Genomic DNA, 26,755 nt, shown 5'->3' with positions numbered 1-26,755 from the left:
CCTCACTCATTCTACAGATGTGTCCAAATAATTGCAGCTTCCGTTTTATAATCTTCTGGATTAGATTCTGTTTTGGTTGTATCTTCTAATAGATCTCTTCATTGGTGATTTTCTGTACCTATCCTATTCTTAGAATCTTCCTGTAACAAGTTCTTTCAAATGTCAAAATTCTTTTTCTTGATTCCTTATTTATTACCCACGTTTGAGATCCATAGTACACCGCTGAAGATGCATGTTTCCAGTACTCTTAGTTTTGTTTGCAGGCTGATCACTTTACTTTTCCAGATGTTATCCATGGCCTTCAGATTTTTTCTTCTCTTTGCAATCCTGATTTTTATTTCTTTTTTACAGTCCAAGTCATATGTCAGTTTACTTCCCAAATATGTGAATCGTTCTACATTTTCTATATCAGTTCCATCCACTTTTATCTTTTGTTTCATGTTCTTCTCACCAAATACATTGTCTTTGTTTTTTCCAAATTCATAACAAGTCCAAATCGCTTCCCTTCCTCATTTAACAGTTTCAGTGTTTTTTGTAGTTCTCTTTCATCTTCTTCAATAATAACAATGTCATCTGCAAATCTCAGATTGTTAATTCTCATTCCGTGTACAGATATTCCTTTGGCATCTTCCTTCAGTTTGTCCATTGCTCTTTCTAAATGTGCGATGAAAATTCTTGGTGATATTGGCCCTGTCTAGTACCTCTGCTTGTTTTAAACCATTTCCCCAAATCATCACCTATTCTAACTGCTGCAACTGCATTCTGATAAACATCTTTTAATATAGCTATTAGTTTTTTATCAATTCCATAGGATTCCAGAACTGCTAATGTCACTTTCTTGGTCAATACTGTCAAATGCTTTCTGAAAATCAACAAAGCAAGTATATGTTTTTGTTTTTTTCTCCTAGCTTTCTCTGCTATTAACCTCATTGTCAAAATCTGTTGAATTGTAGTTTTATCCTTCCTAAATCCTGCTTGCTCATCTGCAAGGTATGCTTCCAATTGTGTTCTCAATCTTTCTGTCAATATGATCATCATCATCATCACTTTACCAAGGTGACTTATCAAGGCAATTGTTCTATAATTTTTACATTCTAGCTTATTTCCTTTCTTGTATAATGTTACTAATATTGATTTCACCCACTCCTCTGGCATTTTCCCTTCTTTCCATACCATATTACATAGTTGGTGCATTTCTGTAACCATACTTTCACCACCATATTTAATCATTTCTCCAATAATGTTATCGTTACCAGGACTCTTGTTGTGTTTTAGCCGTCCTATTGCTTTTTCTACCTCTCCTCTTAAAATGTCCATATCAGCTCATTACCTGGTGGTGATATCTGCTTCAATTCTTCAGTCAGTTTCCCAACGCTATCTGAATCTAGTTTTTCTTCATATAACTCACTACAGTATCTTGTCCGCCGCTGTACAAATTTTTCTTTATTCATCAATACTTTGCCTTTTTCATCTTTAATTGTGGTATTTTGGTTGCCACTTTCTATTAATGGTTCTCATCATTTTGTATACCTCCCTTGTTTTATGCTCTCCGTAGTACTGTTCTATATTGTTGCATTGGGCTTCTAACCATTTCATCTTATCCATTCTGACTGCTTTTTTCACCTCATTACACTTTCTTCTATATTGCTGTTCTATTTGTTTTAATGTATCCCTTCTTATCTTCAACATTCTTTTCTCATGTACTAACTTCAGTGTTTCTTTTGTAATCCATTTCTTCTTGATCTTCTCTTCTTCTGGTACTGTTTCTTCAACTGCATTTTCTATTGCCTTCATTACTCTTTTCACTCTTAAATTCCAGTTTTTTTCTTTCTCCACACTTTTCAGTTTCTCTTCTAACACTGTTCTGTACCTTCTTCCTATTTCTGCTTCACTTATTCGTGCTGTATCTCTTCTATTCTGACGTTGGGGTTTATATTTCTTTTTTAATTTCAACTTGATGTTTGCAATCACTAAACTATGGTCCGAGTCTATATCCGCTCCTTGAAAAGTTCGACATTGCTGTACCGATGTTATCCATCTTCTTTTAATCATAATCATATCAACCATGTTTTTGGGTTTCCCATCATTTGATCGCCACATCCATATTTTACACTCCTTTTATTGGAATTTTGTGTTACAGATCATCATCTCGTGGTCCACAGCAAATTCTAACAATTTTTAACCTCGTTCATTTCTTTCTCCAAAACCATATTTTCCCATCACTCTTTCCCAACCATCATTATCTATTCCAACTTTGGCATTCCATTGTCCTTCAATAATTAGCACATCTTGCTTTGGTATTGTTCCTATTGTCTCTGTCAGATCTTTGTAGAATAAGTCAGTATCCTCATCTGTGCTGCCAGATGTGGGTGCATATATCTCATCATCATCATCATCATCATCATCATCATCAAATTCCTGCCATTTACCCGCAAGGGGTGTAAAGGATATGATAGTACTACATGAAAAAAATTACATCATTACTTACTTCCTATCTACAATTTTCCTCCAAATCAGTCTGTTACTTGTCAAGACTCCAACATTATCAGATCTTATATTTCAATCGTCTAAGGCACTTTGTGCCTTATCAATCCACCTATATCTTGGTCTTCCTCTGGGTCATTTTGCTGCCAACCTGGCAGAGAACACTTGTTTTTCTAATCTTTCTTCGCCCATTCTGTTTAAGTGACCATACCACCTGAGATTAGCTCTGCTAACGCATTCCTGAATGCTGACAATGTCAAGTTCTTTCCTAATATCCTCGTTTTTAATATGATATTGCCATTGATGCCATCTGTTCACACCTATAATCTTTCTCAGGACTCTCATATCTGCGGTCTCTAGTCTTTGGTCAAGTGTTTTACTTCTGACCCAGCTCTCAGATCCATAAGTTAAAACTAGTTTGAACACTGTCTTGTATACAGCTAATTTAGTGTTCTGACGAATTTCTCTCTTATTCCATATGAATTTATTCACTTGACTTCCTACCATACCAGCTTTGTTGATTCTGTTGTCTAATTCCATGTTTAATTTACCATCTTCACTAAAAATCATGCCTAAGTAGCTGAAATGTTTTACTTGTTCCACAGGTTCTCCATTCACAATGCAGTTGACATTTTCAATAATTCTGCCTATTTTCATTGTCTTTGTCTTTTTATTGCTGACCTTCATACCATATCTATTACAACAGATATTCAATTTAGTCAGAGAATCTTGCAGATTTGTAGCGGATTTATTTAGAAGTATAACATGATCCACATAAAGCAAAGAGCTGACATTAACATCTCCATTTTTGATATCATGTTTAATACCACTTTCCTTCATAATGTGATCCATATAGATAATGAAGAACAGAGAGGATAATGTACATCCTTGTCTCACACCAGATTTAACATTAAACCATCTTCCTGTACTTCCTTCAATTCTAACTGCTGACTTACAACTCAAATAAAGACTTAAGTATTGCTTGATATAATGCCCCATTGACACCATATAACTGTAGTGTATTAAATAGCTTCTCTCTTGGCACCTTGTCATATGCCTTTTCCAAATCGACAAAACTTAAATACAGATCTTTGTTATATTCCCATGCTTTCTCGACTGTTTGTCATAAAGTGACGATTTGATCCTGACGGCCTCTATTTGGCCTAAATCCAGCTTGTTCTTCACCAAGTTTTTCTTCCACAATTCTTTTCAACTGTTTCTCAAGTATACTTGCATAGATCTTGCCAGGAACACTCAGTAGGGAAATACCTCTGTAATTCTCACATTCAGTTTTATTTCCCTTTTTATATATGGGTACTGTGAGAGCTCTACTCCAATCATCAGGAATTCGTCTTTCTGTCCAGGCTTTCTGAACTATGCAGTGCAGCCACTGTAAGACTTTTATACCACCATAATTCAGCATTTCTGGTCTAATATCATCTATTCCTGCTGCCTTTCCACATTTCAAGCCTTTGATGGCTTTTTCTACTTCAAGTATGGATATGTATTCCTGACTGCATGCCTGGTCAGTATTTTTTTACCACTGTGCTGTCATCACAGCTTGTTTCATATAGCAGTTTTTCAAAGTAATTACTCCATACTTCAAGGATATCCTTTTCTCCCGTTTTCATGTCACCTTTATCATCTCTAACTCCTTTTACAGCACTCTTTCCTCCATTCCTAAGCTTCTTCAACAACCTCCAGAATATTTTGCCACCTTCTTGATATTTATTTTCTATATAGTGGCGCTAGTGTCGCTGTAGCACATGGCAGTGAATTTTAGCTGTGGAAGAAAGTGATTTTTAATTGGTGAATAGTCCCTTTTTTTCCTCGTTTTTCTACGTTTTTGAGTGCTAATTGTTTCTCTGAATACGAGTGTACTTCAGTGGTTGTTTTTTGGAAGTTGGTTGCTGTCGCGATATAATATATTTTGGTTACCATCGGAATCGAAGCATAACGGTGGAAGACAAAACGAAGCTAAGTTTTCATTACTGTCTTCTTCTTCTTCTTCTTCTTCTTCTGCAGCTTCTCCCACTTAAGTGAGGTCACTGTTTATAATGAGTTTCCTCCACACCTTCCTGTCTTGGGCTGTCACCACATCCAAGTTCTTCCTCAAGTCCTCTTCTACCAGCTCCCTCCATCTCTTCTTTGGCTGCCCACACTTCGGCCTTCCTTGCACATCCATCTGCATGACCCTTCTTCCCACATATTCGTCCTCCCTCCTCATCACATGACCAACCCATCTCAACCTTACCTCCTGTATTTTCACTCCTAAGTTCGTAACTTTCACTCCCCTGACATAGTCATTTCTCAGACGATCTTTCTGGTCACACCGCACATCGACCTAAGCATTCTCATCTCTGCTACTTCCATCCTGCTGATGTTATTTTTCCTCAGGGCCACAGTTTCTATAGCTTATGTCATAGCTGGCCTCACTACTGACCTATAGATTTTCCTTTCAGATTGATCGGCACCCTCTTATCGCATAACACTCCAGTCATCTCCCTCCAGTTCCTCCAACCCGCTTGTGTCCTGCATCCCGCTTCCTTCTCAGATTCTCCATCTTCTTCCACTGTTGAACCTAAGTATCTAAAGTCTCTCACCTTCCTGATGACATTTCCTTCCAGCTCCAGATCTGTCTCCTGTCCACCGCCCATTGTGCAACACATATACTCTGTCTTACTTCTGCTCAGTCTCATACCTCTCTCTTCCAGTAATTTTCTCCATCTTTCCAGTTTAGTTCCCACTTCTTCTCTTGAATCTGCACACAGCAAGATGTCATCTGCATACAACATTGTCTCCAAGGCGCATCTTCTCTCACCTCCTCTGTTACCACCTCCATCACAATATTAAACAGAAACGGACTTAATGCTGACCCTTGATGCAAGCCAACTGTTACTTGAAAACTTTCTGTCTGTCCCAGACAGGTCCAGACACTTGTCTTCACATTTCTGTACATTTCCCACAACAACCTGATATATTTCTCCGGCACCTTCTTCTCCCTCAGACACCTCCAGACTTCTTGCCTTGGCACTCTATCGTATGCTTTCTCCAGATCAATAAATGCCAGATGTAGCTCCCTTTGTTTCTCTCGATTCTTTTCCATTATCTGCTGTAACCCAAAGATAGCATCTGTTGTTGATCTACCAGGCAGGAAGCCAAATTGTTCCTTTGCAATCTCCATCTCCTTCCTCAATCTACCATCAAGAACCCTTTCTAGGATTTTCATTGTGTGGGACATCAACTTTATTCCTCTGTAATTTTTTCAGTCTTGTTCATCCCCTTTACCCTTGTAGATGGGGACAAGATTACTCTCCCTCCATTCCTCGGGATATTTTCCTGTTGGCAAACTTTCATGAATAGGTCCCACGGCAGGTCAATTCCCTCTTCCTCCAGTGCCTTCCATGCCTCCACTGGAATTCTGTCGGAGCCCACTGATTTTCCATTCCTCATCCTCTTCATGGCCTCCGTCACTTCCATTCTACTGATGTTCTGCACCATCCCCTCAGAAGGCTGCCCATCTCCTCTGTGAGTCCTTGCATTTTTCTCATTCAAAAGTCCCTCAAAGTATATTTTCCATCTGTTTCTTATGTCCACATCCCTCCATAATACTCTTCCTTCATCATCTTTGATCTGCCTCATATGTAAGATGTCCATAGCTGCTTTATTTCTACATTTCGCTAGTTGGTAAATTTTTCTCTGTCCTTCCTTTGTTTCTAATTGATCATACAGATCTTGATATGCCATGGCCTTCACCTGTGCCACAACTCTCTTGGCTTCTTGCTTTCTCTCTTTGTACACCTCTCTGTCCTCTTCCACTCTTGACTCGTTCCACTTTTGCTTTGCCTTCTTGTTCCACTTTTGCTTATGTCCACATCCCTCCATAATACTCTTCCTTCATCATCTTTGATCTGCCTCATATGTAAGATGTCCTTAGCTGCTTTATTTCTACATTTCGCTAGTTGGTAAATTTTTCTCTGTCCTTCCTTTGTTTCTAATTGATCATACAGATCTTGATATGCCATGGCCTTCGCCTGTGCCACAACTCTCTTGGCTTCTTGCTTTCTCTCTTTGTACACCTCTCTGTCCTCTTCCACTCTTGACTCGTTCCACTTTTGCTTTGCCTTCATCTTAGCTGTCACTGCCACTTGTACATTATTATTCCACCACCAACCCTCCTTCTGCTCTCTAATCTTTCCGGATGTCTCACCAAGCACCTCGATTGCACAGCTCAGGATTACTTTTGAATTATGTTTCCACCAATCTTGTACACTTTCCAGTTCATCCAAAATCCTCTCTAACACCCTCTCCCTAAAACGATTCCTTACACTCTCCTCTTCTAAGCGAAACCACTTAATTGTCTTCATCCCATGGCATCCAGAGGTTCTTATCTTCGATCTTATTTTAAAGTCTGCGCACAGCAGTCGGTGTTGCTGTTCTACTTGATCTGTTGGAATTACTTTACAATTTGTCACAACCTTAAGATGTTTTCTTCTAGTCAAAATGTAGTCAATTTGTGAACTGATGTTACCACTCCTAAATGTTATCAAATGTTCTTCCCTCTTGTAGAAAAACGAGTTCACAATTGCCAGATCAAACGCTACTGCAAAGTCCACAACTTTCTCTACTTCCTGGGTCATAATTTCTACTCCGTGGCCACCATGCACCCTTTCACAGTCTCTATTCTGTCTTCATATGTGTCCGTTCAAGTCTCCTCCGACAATCACCATCTCATTTTCTTCCAATTCCCTCATTTCTTCATCTAACACGTCTCAGAATTCATCTTTCTCCTCTGCTGTACAACCAACTTGCAGAGCATATACACATAATACGACCACCCGCTTTTCTCCAAGACCCAATTTCATTCGCATGATCCTGTTGTTCCTTCTACCCACTTCCAGTACTTCACCCTTCATTTTGCCACACACCACAATTCCTACACCATTTCTTCCCTTGTTATTCGCTCCAGAGTAGAACAATTTATATCCATCTCCCAGTTCCTTTGCCTTTTCCCCCCTTCCACCTTGTCTCCTGCACACATAAAATGTCCAACTTCCTCTTCCTCATCATGTCTGCCACCTCTCTTCCCCTTCCAGTCATGCTTCCAACATTCAGTGTTCCCACTCACAACATCCTCTCCACCTGCTGGGCTTGCTTCTTTAACCGCACCCGCCCTTGATGCAGTAGCCCTCGTCCACTTCTCCAGCTGTAGGGCGATGTGGCTGCGCGTCACTTAAGGGGTATGCCCTAGCCCTTAAGACCATCCGACCTTGTTTGAGCAACAAGGTCAGATGCCCTTCCTGACATCAACCCTCGCATTTATCAGGGCTTGGGACCGGCACCTATTGAGGTTAGCTTGCCTCCTTAGGTGGCTGCATAAGACAAAATGACTTAGCAAGATAGGAAAGACTCTCCCCTAACCCTCGAATACTCTAATAGCATCAGGGGGAAGGAGCAAGGAGAGGAGAAAGAAGCAAAGAAAGAAGAGGAGGGACCAGTCTACAGAATAATATAACAGATATATATTACATGAAGTAAGGCATGGTCCAGCATCTGGTACCTCAGGTTTTCCATGCCCGTACTCACTAAAGTGAGCCCTTGAGGTTTCATTACTGTATTTAGTTATATTTCATTTTATTTAATTATATTTAGTGTACTTGAATGTTTTGTTTTGCTTGTAATTGTTTGTACTTTTTTTTTTCTTATTTATTTAACGGAATTTATTAATTGAATAATTATTAAAGATTATGCTAATCGGCAGTAAGGAATGATGGCGGATTCAGCTGCAGTTGAAAGTGGCGTATCGCCAAGTCCTCCGCCATTTAAGAACTCTATTATAAGCAGTATCATAAGGGACTTTATGGCATGTATGCGTCTCGGGAATTTGATATGTAGCTTGTGAAAGAGAGCGGAGAGCGTATGTACACAAAATGCAGGCAGTTGGAGGAAATAAGTGCATTAGAAATATCAATATCCGACCTTGTTGCTCCCGGAACGGGGAATGAATGTAGGAAGACAAGTAGTGTGATAGAAGAGAATGAAAAAAATATATATATGAATGAGAAAATAATAGTTAATAGTGTGGAAGGTGTGAGTGACTGTGAAAGTTTAGGAGATGGTTTTGTTTGGGAGAGTGAATTTAGATTAAGAGTGACTGGCCTGCAGAGGGAGATAGATGAGCTGAAAGAGGAGGTGGAATGTCTTGTGAATGAGAGCAGAAGTATGAAAGATAAGATTAGGAGAATGGAAGAGATAAATGCAAGGCAAATCAGAGTAGGGGAGAGAGAGAATTTTGGGAGTGTTAGAAGAGGAGAGAATGGAAACAGTAGAAGAGAGGGGAATGAGTGAGAGGTATGGGGGTGCTAGAAGAGGAGAGAATGGAAACAGTAGAAGAGAGGGAATGAGAGAGAGGTATGGGAATGCTAGAAGACGAGAGGATGGAAACAGTAGGAGAGATGGAATGAGAGAGGGATATGGAAGTGCTAGAAGTGGAGAAAATGGAAACAGTAGGAGAGAGGGAATGAGAGAGATGTATGGGAGTGCTAGAAGAGGAGAGAATGGAAACAGTAGTAGGAGAGAGAGGTATGGGAATGCTAGAAGAGAGAATAGCAGTAGAGGAAGGGAATGAGAGAGACCTATGGGAATGAAAGAAGAGGAGAGAATGGAAACAATAGGAGAGAGGAAATGGTAAGAGGTATAATGTATGGCAACTCAATGATCCGTGGTGTTCAAGATAAGATGCGTGAGGAGTGTTTGCCAGGAGGAACAATAGAAAGGGTGGCTATGGCAATTAAGAGAGGTGAAAGGGTGGATGAGATGATTGTGATGGTAGGAACAAATGACTTGAGTGGTAATGTAAGTCGGGCAGCGAGAGATATGAGATTTTTGCTTGAGGCTGTACGGAAGAAGACAGAGAGAGGAAAAATAGTGTGCATGTTGCCTAGGTGGGATAATGACGAGCTGAGCAGAAGAGCAGTAATATTGAATGACACATAATAGCTAGAATGTGTGACAAGAGAGGACTGGTATATGTGGATGCTTGGAGTGCATTTGAGGAAAGAGAGGAATTGTATGCGAGAGACCGTTTACATTTGAATGAGGAAGGACATAGGCATCTGGAGAGATTGCTGTTCTGAACGAGTCAGTGTGTCCCAGGGAGGATGATAGCAGGGGTGGCCTCTTGTGGGAATGGATACTTGGGAGAAGGGAGACAATATCAGGTAACACTGAGCCCAGTGGCGTCTAGAGGGGGGATAATGCTGGGTATAGAAACAATGGCATTTATATGCTTTATACTAATGCCAGGAGTATCCGGAATAAGGGAGAGGAATTGGTGGTGCAGTTAGCATCAGCCTGGCCAAAAATTATTGGGATCACTGAGACGTGGTTGACAGAAGAGGATATAATAGCATGAATAGAAGTCGCTGAGTACAGCATTTTTCGGCAGGATAGGAGGGGAAAGCGTGGTGGTGTACTGCTTATGACAAGTGATGACCTATGTCCTCTAAGAGTGGAGGCTTTGGAAGGCAGTGAGACAAATGATTCTGAGAGCATATGGTGTGAGGTGGAGGTGGGCAAGACAGGATATTTAGTGGGGTGTTGCTACAGACCCAGGAGCACAGAGGATAGGAACCCAGGAGATGTTTAGACAGTTAAGTTTGGCAAGTGCAAGAAGAATGATTGTTATGGGAGATTTTAACTACAGTAGTATAAATTGGAGAGAGGACGATGCATGTAGCAATAGGGGAATGGAATTTCTAGAATTCTTGAGGTACAAATGTCTTAGGCAACATGTAACAGAGGGAACAAGAGGTTCAGAAGTTTTGGATTTGGTTATAGCATCAGAAGAGTTGATAATAACTGAGATGACATCTCTCCCACCAGCTGGAGAGAGTGACCATATGGTTTTGACTTGGAAAATGAATAGACATTATTATTATTATTATTATTATTATTATTATTATTACCCAAGACCTCATGGAGTCAAAGACTCATCTGGGAGGTCCTTTTATCACACACACACCTCATCATACCGTGTCTTAAACACACTCAAACTCCTTGCAGACACCACAATCTCTTTCAAGGCATTCCAATCATTCACAACTCTGCAAGAAAAAAACCTGCCTCTCACTCCCCTACTCACACCCTCTTTATGCAGTTTCCAGGGATGACCTCTGGTTCTCCCCTGATCTCCCACTATTAGACGTCAACTTCGGGAAGTTTCATGGAGGGAGGAATTGGATGGCCGGGATATCATTAGTGCTTGGGAAATTGTGAAAGAATATTTGTTAGCAGCAATGGTAAGTTGTATACCACGAGTGAAGAAGACAACACAATTTGGAATAAAGTGGATGACAAACAATATTAAACAGGAATTGCATGCAAAAAAGAGGCTATGGAAGAGATATAATGAGACAGGTGAAGAAAAGATGCATGAAGAATATAAGACACAGGCCTGAAGAGTGACTAGTGTGGTAAGGAAAGCGAAACTGGATTATGAGAGGAGATTGGCCCTAAGATCCAAAGAAAATCCTAGGGAATTTTTTAGCTATGTGGCCAGTAAGAGGAGAAATGACTGTGGAAGAATGATATTGTGGGATAAAAATGGGAATAGAGTGACTGATGCAGAGGACATAGTGCAATTATTCAATGAATACTTTATTGGAGTATTTCATCCAAGAGGAGTCAGTTTTAATACTAGAGGGATAGTGCAGGTTCGAGGTTTAGAGGTACAGGAGGAGAGTGTGTTTCAGATAGTGAGTACTCTGGATGTCAGTAAAGCTTTGGGACTGGATGGTATTTCACCACGAGTTTTGAGAGAATGTGCTAGGGAACTGACAGTGCCTTTAACCTGGCTTTTCCATGAAAGTCTGGCTGCAGGAAAGGTGCCCAAGGAATGGAAGGAAGGTAAGATAGTGCCATCGCATAAGGGTGGTAACAGACTGGAAGTGTCTAATTATAGGCCAGTTTGTGTGTCATCAGTAGTTGTTAAGATCTTGGAGAAAGTAGTGAGGGACCGTATACAGCATTGGGCAGATGAGGGTAATGTTATCTGTGAGAGTCAACATGGATTTGTGAAAGGGCGCTCTTGTTTTAGCAATATGCTAGCCTTTTACAATAAAGTTATAAGAACATTAGATGAGGGAAAGGCATATACTACAATTTTCTTAGACTCAGCGAAGGCATTTGACAGGGTGCCACATGATAACCTGATATTTAAGTTGCAGCACATGGGTCTGGATGTCAGATTGGTTAACTGGATTCAGGATTGGCTGTCTGATAGGCATCAGAGAGTTGTGTATGGTGGAGCAGTTTCAAGGAGGCAGAGGGTTACAAGTGGGACCCCACAAGACTTAGTACTAGGACCTATATTGTTTAACCTTTATATCAATGACATAGCCAGTGGATTTCAGGGGGATATTCAGTTGTTTGTGGATGATGCGAAGCTGGGAAGGATTATTAGTAATAGTGCAGATGTGGTAGCCCTGCAAGAGGATTTGAATAAGCTAGATAGATGGGCAAATGAATGGGGGGTGTGTCAGCTTAATGCAGCAAAATGTAAGGTCTTGAGGTTTGTGAAACATCGATGGGATGCTGCATACTCTGTGGGAGGAGTTATACTGGAGGAAGTAGGGGAGACAAGAGATCTGGGGTTGATGATTGATAGAAACCTGAAATTTAGGGGACATATTGCAAAAGGTGGTGAAGGTAACACAGAGGATTGCTGCAATTATGAGGACACTGACCTGCAGAGATAAGAGGGTTATCATTCCGTTGTATAAGTCTCTGATCAGACCACACTTAAACTATTGTTCTCAGATTTGGTACCTAGGATTTGAAGGGGATAAATTAACTGTGGAAAGGGTACAAAGATGGTTTCAGGACTGTACAATTTTGGTTATGAGGATTGGCTGAGGGAATGTGGACTGCAGAGTTTGGTGGATAGAAGAAGGAGAGGTGATATGATTGAGACTTTTAAACTGTTGAGAGGTGGTTATAGTGTTGACACTGGAGAGTTCTTTCGCTTGGTTGAACAGCGGGAAGGAGTGATGACGACAAGAGGCCATCCCTGGAAGTTACGAAAGGAAACTGTGAGCAAGAGGGTGAGGAGTGGTTTCTTTGCATGGAGGGTGTTGAACCGTCGAATGCATTGCCTGATGGAGTGGTGAGAGTGAGAACAGTCAATGAGTTTAAGGAGTGGTATGATAGACTTTGTGTTTCTTGGGGGGGGGGGACCTCCCCTTGATGAGTCTTGACAGACTTTATGTTCTTAGGAAGGACCTCTCATGATGAGTCTTTTGATTCCATGGAGGCCTAAATAATAATAATAATAATAATATTCTTGCCAAAGTCCTCCCATGACTTTTGTTTAGCTAGTTTTACACACTGTTTAGCATTCTTGCATTTGTCTCTGTATTCTCTAAGAGCACAAGCTGACTTATTTGCCAGGAACTTTTGATATGCTTTCTTATTTTCCTTCACTGCCTCTTTAACTTCCTGTGTCCACCATGGAGTTCTAATTTTTCTATCCTTACAGACAACCTCACCGAATGCCTCTCTGGCTGAATCAATCAGGGCTTGCTTTCTTCAAGGCTTGCCACTGAATCTCCAAGGTTTGATTCCTGTTCTCAAACTCTCATTTTTTCTTCAATAATCTTTGTGTATTTTAGTCTACAGTTCACATCTGAGAGCTGTTCAACTTTTATTTGCTTTAAAACTTTCTTACATGTTATTCTTTTCAATATGAAATTCAATTTTATCCTGCTCAAGACTAAATAGTGATCACTTCCAATTTCAAATCCTGTGTACACTCTGGTATCCTGCACCAGGCAGAAAACATCACTAAAAACAATAACATAGTCAATGAGACTTTTCTTATTCCTTGCCTCTTCTCTCCATGTGAATTTGTGCACATTTTTATGTTGGAACATGGTGTTAGTAATAACCAGTCCATGTCCTGAACAGAAATCCAACAGATATTTGCCATTATTATTAGCTTTGCTCTTTTCTCCAAATTTTCCCAAAATATTTTTGTATGTCTCACAATCATTTCCTACTCTGCTATTTAGATCCCCAACAAGGACCAACTTTTCCTTTTTCATTGTGTCAGTTGCTTTTTCTAAAGCCTCAAAAAATTCCTCCACTTCTACCTTAGTAGAACCTTCTGTGGGACCATAGGCACAAATAAGTCTCATTGTCCAGTTCCCCATTCTCATATTTGCTCACATTACTCTACTTGAGACTGACTGCTATTCAAGAAGATTAGCCTCATATTTTGTGTTGAATACTATGGCTACTCCTTCTTTTCCTTGATTGTCATTGCCTGAATATAACATTTTGTATTTATTGCTCAGAAAGATCTCACCAGTTTTTGTCTTTTTTGTTTCAGTCACCGCTATTATGTCGATCTGATACTTATCTAATTCCTCAGCTAGCTCCATTTCTTTGCCATTCAGGCTTCTTACGTTGATAGTACCGATCTTTAACTCTGGTTATGTTGAGTTGGGGTGTGTTTTCAAATTCTACATCTGGATTATTGATATGTTGAATGGTTTTGCGTAAAATCTTGCTACTATGATTCGTTCATTGACTGGTTTGTAGCCTAACATTGCCTCTCGAGCTCTTTTGCTAAGAAGGAAGCCAACTCCTGCTTCGTGCATGGTGTTATGTCCTGACCATATTACTTCGCATCCATTGATCTCTCCAGATGATGTCCTTCTCATCTCTGCCAATCCTAGTATATCCCACCGATATCTCTTCATTTCCTCACGAAGTAGTTCTAATTTTCCTGACATCCAGAGTGTCCGCACATTCCATGTTCCTACTGATAATAGTTCTGTTAGTTTTAGTTTCTGTTTAAATTAAACAATCCCATACAGTTCTCTTATTTTGTATAAAAAATAATAAAAATCCATCTTGTAGCACCTATGAGGGCAAAGGAAGCTAGCAGCATTGTGTTTACCACGTGTCATATTGCTAGTATTTGCTATGCGCGGCAGCATATGCGCGTCATAGTAAGATGCGAGCTATTAGCGTAATGCAGCACTGTCTGTCGCGCAGTTCCACTGCTGTTTATATGCAGTTTGTGCCAGTAGTAGCTTATCGTGTTTACTCCGTCTCTTTAAATATTTGGACATTACAATTAAAGACATAACATTTGTTATAGTTTTTATTTTAGAACGTTATTGGGGTTATGATAATGGATTTTATTTTTAATTAATTTTGAATTATGCTAAACTGTGTAATTTTATCGAGATAATAAACAATATTTTTTCATGAAACAAAACAAGAAGAATATATTTTATTTTTAAGTAATTTTGAATTATACCAAACTGTATAATTTTATCTATAATAAACAATATTTTTTCATGTTTAATTTTTTTTTAATTTTTACCATAATTTTGATATTTTATCCAAACATATATACACTGTACTTACAGTGTGTATGTCTATTTCAAAAGTTGCAGCACCCCTACGATTTCAAGCAATGACCTGCCACTGAATCATGTCAACATAATTGTGTCACTGAGACTGAAAATACAAAAAAATTGTGAAATACTTCTAAATATTAACTATAAGATGTTTTTCTGAGATCAGGGAAAGGAGGCTTGGATTTGATAGATGATAATGCTATATGATGATGTTCTGATTAAATTTCAAAAATGAGAAGTAAATTGCCACTGAATCATGTCAACATAATTGTGTCACTGAGACTGAAAATACAAAAAAATTGTGAAATACTTCTAAATATTAACTATAAGATGTTTTTCTGAGATCAGGGAAAGGAGGCTTGGATTTGATAGATGATAATGCTATATGATGATGTTCTGATTAAATTTCAAAAATGAGAAGTAAATTGATTCACTTTGATAAAAAAATAATAATAATTGAAGTTTTCATTTCACCTGGGTTTTCACACCACCACCACCACCTTGATATATTTGTCTGTTAAGTGTAGATGGGAGATGGATTTCATGGGTGTGAGTCACATCGAAAGAAAGAAAGAAGGAAAAAAAAGATTATTCTCCCCCCCCCTCCACACACACACACACACACCATGTCATCTTTGTATACTGCCACAAAATCTGAATTGTTCACAAAGAATACCTTTTACATATAAAAAATTAAGAACTGATTTAATAATGTCTAGGATTAACAATAGCAGTGCAAGGAATTATAGTATTAATTATCTATTTACTACTCACTGTCAGATTTCAGGAATGAAGAGCCTTCTGCTCGCTTCCTAATTAAGAATAGCAAGACCTGAAACAGATTTTAACGTTCAAGAAATCATAGGTTGGGATGAAAGTTTTCATGATTTGTTTCCTAAAAATCAAAGTGTATTTGTGTTCTATTAGTTAGCATTATAGTATTTCACTTTATAAGAATCTGTTGCATCAGACCCTGATATGAAACTCTTGTTAGCCCTAAATCTCATTAAATTATATATACACATATAAATATTACATATGTATAATATTTATATTAATTATTACATCCATATTTATATTACAATTACATCCATTCTTTAGACCTCATCTTTAAAATTGTCATCTCTTGTTTTATTATATTTCATAGGTGGCATACAAAGATGGTGTAAGATTAATGATGAAGAAAATCCACCCATTCTGAGAGCAACAGGAGACTGGGTTTCCAAAAAAAGTAAAGAAACTACAATATTTGTTGGTCGACTTGATTCTCTGCTTAAGTATAATGGCAAAAAAATGAGCCTTTTACCATTAGAGAGTGCCATTGCACAAGTTTGTAATGTTAAGGCATATTCATTAGCATATGAGAAAACAGAAGAATTATTATATATCTTCATTAATTCAACAACAGATGCTCAAGAAAAAGATATTCAGAATGCTATTTTGAACACTGTAAAAAGTCTTCAACTTGTGATACCTCCTATTCAAGTTGTCTTTGTTCCATTCATACCTCTCACTTCAAATGGTAAGCATCCCATCATAATCATTAATGCTGTGTTTAGCTAATGAACAGTAGCATTTGTATTTATATTATGTGTCAGTGCAGAAATAGAAGGTATGATTATTGCAGGATAATGAAATTTATATCCATTTCATTAGTCAGAGGTCATAGCTTGCCCTCTCTCTTCCAGTAACTCAATAATGTTTATTACAAAAAAAATCTACTGAACTTGTCTTATCTAATCAAAAAAAAAAAAAAAAAAAAAAAATTTATTTTTTTTACTTGAGTTTATTGGGCATGCACACATGCCCAATAAACTCAAGAAGTGTATTGGCTTGTCCAGAACAAATATCCATGAATTAAACAGGATTCCAACCTGCAACCTTTTTTGTTGGACGAGCAGTGGCTTTTAACATTTGGACTATGGGCATAGACTTGATTGCTTTCTAAATGAATCTGTCCTTTATAAAGAGGAAGAATTTACCAAACTCTTTCAGTTATATTGCAACTGCATCAACTTCACATCACAACAAAATAACTCATTGTTGAGGTAAAAGGTGAAGCCTAAGTAAATAAGACGGCTGAGAACCATAACTTTGGTTTAAAAGGTGCAGAGATTTTCATAATTTTTTACTTACAAGGTCTTGTTATAAATATTGTAATCATGACCTTAGCTTAGAATATTAATAACAAGACCTGGACATTAACTGCTTCTGTTGAACATAGCCTTTTCCCAATATTCAGAATTTCATTTCTGTTCACTAAATATCATATCGGCCGATCAGACCGATGTGATTGGCTGAGTGGTTAGCGTATCTGCTCTCCAGCCAAAAGGCTGTGGGTTCAAACCCCACCATGGGCATGGATGTTTGTGATTGTCTGTGGAAATACTAGTATTGGTGGTCGGCGGTAGATGGCGTTGGTGTAGTTGCGGTTAGTTGAAGTTGGTGGTTGAGTGGTGGAGACAGAGAGTTGTGCAGTGGGTGCCCTCCCTGGAGGTGTCATAATAATAATAATAAATAACAATATTCACTCACAAATAACTACACTATCTGATACTGGTATTATATCCTGTTTGACTCCAATGTTCATATCACATCCTTGATATTTTCATCATTCACATTTAAGTTTCTTTTTTAGAAGGAAGTTATTCCAAAATGCTTGCCAGAATATTCTTGAAATAATGCTTTTCAATATAATTGCATCATTTTTTATAGGTAGCTTTACAAGGGTGTATCAGTTACTGCTGGGTGTTAATTGCAAGGTGGCTGGTGATGAATAGCTAATTTTTATTTTTGCATTCTTTTATGGTTTCTTTAAGTAAAATATAAAAAGTTTAGTAATTAGGGTATGAATGAAGTGGCAGTGAGTATATATAAGATGAAAGTGATGTTTGAGTTGGGTGATTTGAATTACTGTGATTTTCTATAGTGCAGTGTGTGTGAGATGTATTCATCACAAAAATTGAAGGATTTATGGAAGGAGAGTGAAATAGGTTAACAAGTGTGTAATAAGTGTTTAGACAGTGAATACTAGTTAGGTGGCAAGAATGATGCGAATATTAGTAGAGTAGATAGTATCGGGAGTAAAGTGGAAAACGTTAATGTTTTAATTAATATTGGAGATGTGGCCATTGAAATATAGGAGAATAGTGTGCTTGCATGTTATCTTTCATAGGACAAAGCATGAAATTGAAAAGTTGCAGAAGTGGCAAGAGATTATCAGTGCTAAGAAGAAAATGAAGAAGGTGGTCCAAGATAAAAATTGAGATCATGTCAACAAATGAGAAAAACAAGGTAATTAGAAAATTATGTATGGGGACTCTGTAATAAGAGGAGTACTTAACTGAAGTATAACAAAATCATGTTTCCTTGGCACAAAATTTAATGATATTAATCATGCCATCCAGATGCAAAAAAGGTAAGGTGAAAGAACTAATCTTGGTTTACGCTAACGATCTGAGAAGTATTCTATGAGGGAGGATGTGAAGGAGTTGTTGGACAAAGCAAAAATGAAGAGCAAGAAGGAAGATTGTAAATCTCCTGCCATGCTATAATAGAGGTGAATTGAGGAGGAGGGTATTGATAGTAAATGAATCAATGCATGGGTTGTTTGTGCAAAAAGGATGATGCATAGAGGTTTTGGATCTATAGCCTGTGTTTGACAGAAAGAAGGATTTATATAAAGCTGACAGACCGCATCTAAATGGTTTGGTGTTAGTTGTCTAGAGAGAGCTTTGTTCACTGAGCATGCTGAAGTGCAAATAAATTCAGGAAACCTTAAGCAATTAGGGTGGATGCAGATGAATGTGTGCAAAGGCATCCATGAGGCAAGTGAATATATATATATGAGAATGACCAGCAAGTGCAAAATCTAGCCCCAAGCAAAAATATTGAATACGGTAGGGGGCCTAAAGGGATGCTACAGTGTTCGTATACTAATTCTTTCTTTTAAGGTTACACGGTGGTCAGCATTCATAGTGAAGAATTTATGGAGACACAACACACGTGTTAGAATAATTACTTTACTTAACATTAGGAAAGTAACATTCAATGTTTCGACCTCTGTATTGAGGTCATCATCAGGAAAAATACATATGTATAAGATACAAGCTGCATGACACTGCACTATACAAAGATAAAATGAATCTAGATGCTTGTTAATCTTTTAACCTAGCCTGACCTCTTGTGTTAAAAAAAAAAATAATAATAAATAAATACAATAAAATTAAAAAATAAATAAATAAAATAAAAAATTAAAATACCAATAAATTAAAAATGGAACTACATTAAACATTTCCAAAGTCCTCTCATATTGAAATTTTCTTCTAGTCTTGTTCTGGTTGTTATAAGGGTTGCAGATGGGTACTCCACATTCTTGGAATGATAAATCCTTCATTTTGTTCAGGTTTGGATAATGTTTTAGCATTTCACAACCGCTTCTTTGAATTTTCTCTCAAACCATGTTTTGGTGCAGTGTAGAGGCTTGGTACCTTTCCAGTCGATTCTGTGCCATGTTTGGAGTGTGTGTGGTCCACATAGACCATGCACTCCAAAGTGAAGTCAACAGCCTTTGTGTACAGGTAGACTAAGTTTGAAAATACTTCATGTGCAAACTTTATTTCCATACACTTGGGTAAGAATTAAAACAATATAATTTGTATAATATACTTTATAACCAAGTGAGAAAACTTCTTACAAAATATAGACATCTCACAGGGAAGAGGATTTATCTTTTTTGAGTGAAAAATTATGAAGTTTGTACCTTTTTTCATTTTATTATTGAATAAAATAGCTCATTTCAGTTAAGTCAACCTACTTTAAAAATATACTTCATAAATTTCATCATCATTAATTTCCTGATATGTATCCTCAAGGGATGTTCAGGCTACTATGACAGCACTACATTATTAAGTTTACATTATTAATAATCTTGTATCAACAGTTTTTCCTCCAAATTAGTCTGTTACTTGTCAGCACTCCAATATTGTCATATCTAACATTTCATTCTAAGGCCTATGACAGAATCAATCCACTTAGACCTTGGTCTTCTACAGGATCTTTTTCTTTTTCCTGCCATCTTGGAATCAAACACTTGTTTTACTAGCCTTTCCTCTCCCATTCTATGTAAGTGACCATACTGCCTTAGATTAGCCCTGCTCACACATATTTTAATGCAAACAATGTCATGTTCCCTCATAATATCTTCATTTTTAATATGATTCTGCCATTGATGCCATCTGTTCAGGCCCCTAAATTTTCTAAGAACTCTCATATCTGTGGTCTTTAATCTTTGATCAAGTGCTTATTTCTAAACCAATTCTCTGATCCATAACTTAAAACTGGTTTGAACACTGTTTTCTATATTGCTAGTTTATTGTTTTGACTAATTTCTTTTTTATTCCATAATTATTCATCTGGCTCTCCACCATACCAACTTTGCTTATTCTGTTGTCTACAGTATTTCCAGATTTAATTTGCCGTTCTTCACTGTACCTAATTTTTTTTTTTTTTAATTTTTTTTTTATTTTGTGGATCCCACCCACTAAAGGTTATTAGTAAACCTATAGTACATTTGTACTGTGAGTGGACTAAGGATTTTTTTTTCATTTTTTATAAATTAATTATATACATTTTTGTAATTTTTTATTTATTTTTACATAGTCCAGAAACCCTGCTCTAGAGACAAAACATGGAACTTTTTTCAAGCCACTTCAAGCCTCCAATAAGCTGGATAGTGGTCTCGCACACCAGGCGATGAAATTCATCTCCCACTTAAAGACAATCACAAATATCCATACTCACAGCAGGATTTGAATCCATGACCTGTTGGTTGGAGAGTGGATACACTAACCACTTGGCCAACCAGGCAAGCTAATATTTGAAATAGCTGAAGTATTTTACTTGTTCTATAGACTTTCCATTTAGAATGCAACTGATGCTTTTACTTGTTCTATAGACTTTCCATTTAGAATGCTTTTTGCGTTCCTGCCTATTATCATAGTTCATAAATATTATTAATATTAATGTTTTTATTTTTGAAAAACTGAAGAAAAGAGAGTTAAATTAGAATTTTGTAAATAAATTGCATTTTAGAAATAATTTATCAAATATTGCAGGGAAAGTGGATATTGAAATGCTGTTCATGCATGTGCAAAAATGTAAAAAAAGGAAACAAAATCTTGAAATGTTGACCCAACAGTATATCAGCTTGCTGCTTACAGAACACTGGAAGGTTAGTTTTTTTTGGTATACAAGATAATTTGAAAATGCTTAGGTTATGAAAAATGTTTCTGTATCAGCCATTATTAGAATAGGGGTGCTTCTACAAATTAAGAATCATGCAACTTTTTATTAGAATTATTTACAGAACTCAACTTTATGATTACTAATGTGTCCAGCTACCTTCCTCAAGAAGTTGAATAGCAAAATGTTATATAAAAATATCTTAAAGGAAGAATAACACAGTCCTTTGATAGTTTTATTGTCTTAAATATTTTACCTGATGCAGATTCTAAAAATTGTATGTTTTGATGTCATGCAGACATTTCCATGCATTCATTCTCAGCTTCCAAGGATACCCTCTTGTTCTTTCCCAACCCATTCCATCCCATATTCCATTTCATGTTAGGCTCAATGGCCTGTCATGGCCAAGTAACACTTCTTATAAACTTAGTACTACTTATGATAGGGTGGTTAATTCTATCTGCATTGTCTGTAATGGTCAGTATACTTGTTTTGCAGAAAAACCCAAGTTTCTGTGAGGAAAAACCCTGTCACCCCATATGAGACTGGCTAACTCACCTTCAGTTGAAAAACCCTGATAAATGTTCTTTCCTTCCTAGATAGGATCCAAACCCAGGTCTTTCCACTCAGAGGACTTTGTCTATACTACAGAGGTTCTATTGTTGCAAATATTGCAAAAATTTCACAAATAGGTTATTATTACAGATCTGAAGACAGTCATTTCCAATCTTTTGATAAGGACTGACAATCTGTAAGTTTCTCTGATTGCAGAAAGATTGTTTTTACTTTACTTGAATCCATATACCTTACCTAAAAGAATGACACTGCAAATCATATGGATACTGCACAGAAGTATTTGATGTTATTTCTTTTTTATTTTTATTTGGCATATTATTATTATTATTATTATTATTACGTGACACCTCCAGGGAGTCCAAATACTCATTGAGGGAGGATACCTACTCTACAGCTCTATCTCTGCCAATCAATCCACCAACTAACGAACTGCAACTACACCACTGCCATCTACTGCCCACCACCACCACCACAACTAGTATTTTCACAGATAATCACAAACATTCATGCCCATGGTGAGATTCAAACCTGCAGCCTTTTGGCTGGAGCTGATATGCTAACCACTCAGCCAACTAGGCTGGCAATCCTAATAGGTTAATCTGTTCACCTTCAATGCTGCCAAAATGCAGTCCTGCAATTCTCTCACAAATAGGATCTGATCTCACATTTCTTTATGCTCAGTAATACACAAATCACCAGATAGGATCAGATCTCTCTCACTTTGAAATGACATTCATCTCTAGCTTCTTTTGGTATAAACACATCACATCAATAACTTCCTCAGCCTGTAAAAAACTATGCATTATTTTCCATTCAAGAAGCTATTTTACACCCAGCTGCTAACCCTATATAAAACACAAATCTACTGGTTTTAGAATCTAGCTCATAGATGATCCTTTCCTTATAGACACTTCACAATACTTCAACTCTGTATCTCTTATACAGGTATCTCCATGGTTACTGTTCTAGTGAACTGGCAAACATTATTCCTTCACTTGGTGTTGGACCTGTTAAAACAACAGCAGCAGGTACCCAATATCCCTTTTCAGTACAACTGTAGTCAACACTTCAAAACTGCTTCTCCCCTTCTTTCTCATAATGTGTTTTCCAATAACCTGCAACCATTTAAGAAAAGTGTCAATAGATTTCTTCTTTCTCAATTCCTGCCTGCACTTCACATACAGCATTGATATACTATGGATTTTGTGGCTCTCATGTGGACTAATAAATATTATTATTAAGAGAGACCTCCAGGGAGTCAGACACTCATCGAGGGAGGCCATATACTATGCGCACCAGCTACCATACTTATTCTTGAATTCATTCACACTGCTTGCACTCACAACATCCAATGACAATCCATTCCAATCATGCACCACCCTATGAGAGAAAAATTAGTCCTCACCCCCCCCTTCTTAGCAGCATTCATTCTCAGCTTCCAAGGATACCTTCGTTTTCTTTCCCCACCATTCATAAATTGAAAAATTTTATCAATTGAAATCCTTTGATCCTTTCAGAAGTTTGTAAGACTCAATCATATCATCTCCTCTTTCTCCTGTTTGTTAGTTTATGCAGTCTACAAATTATCAATCTGTCTTCATAATCAGTATTCCATAATCCTGATATCATTTTTAACACTCTCCTTTGCACTCTCTCCAATATATCAGAATCACAATGGAAACCAGGAGACCAGACCTGTGCATAATAGTCCAAATGAGGTCTTAGCCTTGTAAAGAGGCAGAATGACATCCTTATCTTTACATGTGAATGTTCATTTCAGCATTGCAATTATCTTTTGAATTGTATTTGCAATCTTTGCTACATGACCCTGAACTTCAACTTCCTATACTACTAACACTCCAAGATCCCTAGTCTCATCAGTTTCTTCAAGCATAATCCCACTAATATAATACAACATTGGATATTTAATCATGCCGAAGTGAATGACTTTACATTTACTGACATTGACTATTAAATTATTTAAAGAATTTACAACGTATACTGGAATATTAATTAAAAGAAACTTTAATAAATACCTCCTATATTTCGGTAATGTCACATTGCCATCTTCATGGGAACATACAACAATGGCACGTGCATGCAGGCACTACAAAAAGCAAATGAAGCAGAAGAGAGAAACTACTGTTGCTCCTAGAGTCCTAAAGGTGCCCCCCTAGCAGACTATATTGGGTTGTCTTGGCTGTTGGGCTGAAGTTCTCAAGATGCAAGCTTCCCAAATTTGGGGCAGTCTCATACACTCAAATTTGTTGAGGTTTGGAAAGTTTTTTAGAGCTGAGGCTGATTCCTTCATATTTAAATTTTCTGCAGTGTATTAACATGGCTTTCTTCCAACATATTCTGTGGCAGGTATCCAGAGCATGGTCTACAAGCCCAGAGTGGCTGTACTGGTGAAACCGGATGTAGTCTTTAATAAATTAAAGACTTAATTCTGCATATTAGCCAAGTAGATAATAGTTTAATATCCGATGTTTCACTGACTGATATCTGTCAGTATTTTGAAAGGATACACTGGTAAGCAATAGAAAGTAACAAAAACTAGGAAACTAACCAACAATTTGAAAAATTATATAAAGTTATCACTGTGCACGATACAGTGATATAATACGCGTGTCGCAAGTACAATGTTTTATTTGTTGAGAAATTTATTGTAATTTTCATGAAAGTTCATTTCTTTTTGGTTAAATGATCTGATTAGAGTTATCCATATATCTGGTAAGATTAGGCCTTGATTCTTATTTAAGTTACCTGTTGAACGGGCGAATGTAGCAGCTTCTTTAAATGTTCTGGAATGGTAGTTCTCTTCTATGTAGGGCATATGGCTCATATCCCATTCAATATTCTGGTTGGTAGAAGCAAAGTGGAAAGAAAGGCCTGATATATCCTGTCTGTTGTTCCTTACATAGCCTATGTGTTCCTTCTTTCTTGTTTCAAAACTTCTAGATGTCTGTTCAATGTAATTAATACCGCATGAACAGGGTATGCTATAAACTCCAGAGTATTTGTAGACAGGATGGCTATCTTTCGGTGATCTTATAAACTTTTGAATGGTCTCAATAGGTTTGAAGGTTACTCTGATATTATATGGTTTTTAGAAGAAGAGCTAATTTTTTGGGTATGGTACTAACAAATGTAATTGTTATAGAGTTGATGTATTGGGTTTCATCTCGTTGTCTTTGCTGTATGTCACTGAAGAGAATCTTGTTGATGATTCTTGTAGGGTAGCCATTTAGGGGTAGATCTCTGGATATTTTCATTAATTCTTCTTGTAAGTCACCAGGGTCTGTGGGACTATTATTAGCAAAGCTAATAATAATGACAAATGTCTGTTGGATTTCTGCTTAGGACATGGACTGGTTATTACTAACACCATGTTCCAACATAAAAATGTGCACAAATTCACATGGAGAGAAGAGGCTAGGAATAAGAAAAGTCTCATTGACTATGTTATTGTTGATAGTGATGTTTTCTCCCTGGTGCAGGACACCAGAGTGTACAGGATTTGAAATTGTAACTGATCACTATTTAGTCTTGAGCAGGATAAAATTGAATTTCATATTGAAAAGAATAACATGTAAGAAAGTTTGAATAAAAGTTGAGCAGCTCTCAGATGTGAACTGTAGACTAAAATACACAAAGATTATTGAAGAAAAAAGGAAAGAGTTTGAGAACAGGAATCAAACCTTGGAGATTCAGTGGCAAACTCTGAAGAAAACTTTGATTGATCTGCCAGAGAGGCATGTGGTGAGGTTGTCTGCAAGGATAAAAAAATCAGAACTCCCTGGTGGACACAGGAAGTTAAAGAGGCAGTGAAAGAAAAGAAGAAAGCATATCAAAAGTTCCTGTCAAATAAGTCAGATTGTGCTCTTAGAGAATACAGAGACAAATGCAAGAATGCTAAACACTGTGTAAAACTAGCTAAACAAAAGTCATGGGAGGACTTTGGCAAGAATATAGAAAATAAATATCAAGAAGGTGGTAAGATATTCTGGAGGTTGTTGAAGAAGCTTAAGAATGGAGGAAAGAGTGCTGTAAAAGGAGTTAGAGATGATAAAGGTGAAATGAAAACAGGAGAAAAAGATATCCTTGAAGCATGGAGTAATTACTTTGAAAGGCTGTTAAATGAAACAAGCAGTGATGATAGCACAGTGGTAAAAAACACTGACCAGGCATGCAGTCAGGAATACATATCCATACTTGAAGTAGAAAAAGCCATCAAAGGCTTGAAATGTGGAAAGGCAGCAGGAGTAGATGATATTCGACCAGAAATGCTGAAGTATGGTGGTATAAGAGTCTTAGAGTGGCTGCACTGCATAGTTCAGAAAGCCTGGATAGAGGGACGAATTCCTGATGATTGGAGTAGAGCTCTCATAGTACCCATATATAAAAAGGGAAATAAAACTGAATGTGAGAATTACAGAGGTATTTCCCTACTGAGTGTTCGTGGCAAGGTCTATGCAAGAATACTTGAGAAACGGTTGAGAAGAATTGTGAAAGAAAAGCTGGGTGAAGAACAAGCTGGATTTAGGCCAAATAGAGGCTGTCAGGATCAGATCTTTACTTTACAACAAATAGTGGAGAAATCATGGGAACATAACAAAGATCCGTATTTAAGTTTTGCCGATTTGGAAAAGGCATAGTACAAGGTGGCAAAAGAGAAGCTATTCAATACGCTACAGTTATATGGTGTCAATGGAGCATTATATCAAGCAATACTTAGTCTTTATTTGAGTTGTCAGTCAGTTAGAATTGAAGGAAGTACAGGAAGATGGTTTAATGTTAAATCTGGTGTGTGACAAGGATATACATTATCCCCTCTGTTATTCAATTTCTATATGGATCACATTATGAAGGAAAGTGGTATTAAACATGATATCGGAATTGGAGATGTTAATGTGAGCTCATTGCTTTATGTGGACGATATTATACTTCTGAATAAATCTGTTACAAGTTTGCAAGATTACCTGACTAAATTGAATAACTGTTGTAATAGATATGGTATG

The 26,755-nt window shown here is 37.4% G+C and overlaps 1 protein-coding gene across 2 annotated transcripts in view; it reads left to right on the top strand.

Annotated features, from left to right (window-relative positions):
- The window catches only part of Aasdh (Aminoadipate-semialdehyde dehydrogenase), a 239,502-nt gene that overhangs the window by 108,896 nt on the left and 103,851 nt on the right, over positions 1 to 26,755 (top strand). For both annotated transcript variants that reach the window (XM_090395050.1, XM_090395051.1), the window contains exons 8-9: positions 16,063 to 16,437; positions 21,032 to 21,147. In XM_090395050.1, the coding sequence (XP_090251176.1) occupies positions 16,063 to 16,437; positions 21,032 to 21,147 (491 nt within the window). The remainder of the gene's footprint in view (positions 1 to 16,062; positions 16,438 to 21,031; positions 21,148 to 26,755) is intronic.

The sequence above is a fragment of the Typopeltis vanoorti genome, chromosome 6 (genome assembly GCF_054136105.1).
Source record: "Typopeltis vanoorti isolate ZY-2024b chromosome 6, IOZ_Tvanoo_1.0, whole genome shotgun sequence".
NCBI lineage: Eukaryota > Metazoa > Arthropoda > Arachnida > Uropygi > Thelyphonidae > Typopeltis > Typopeltis vanoorti.
The sequence above is the reverse complement of the archived record's forward strand: the minus strand, read 5'-3'. Positions and strand labels throughout refer to the sequence as shown.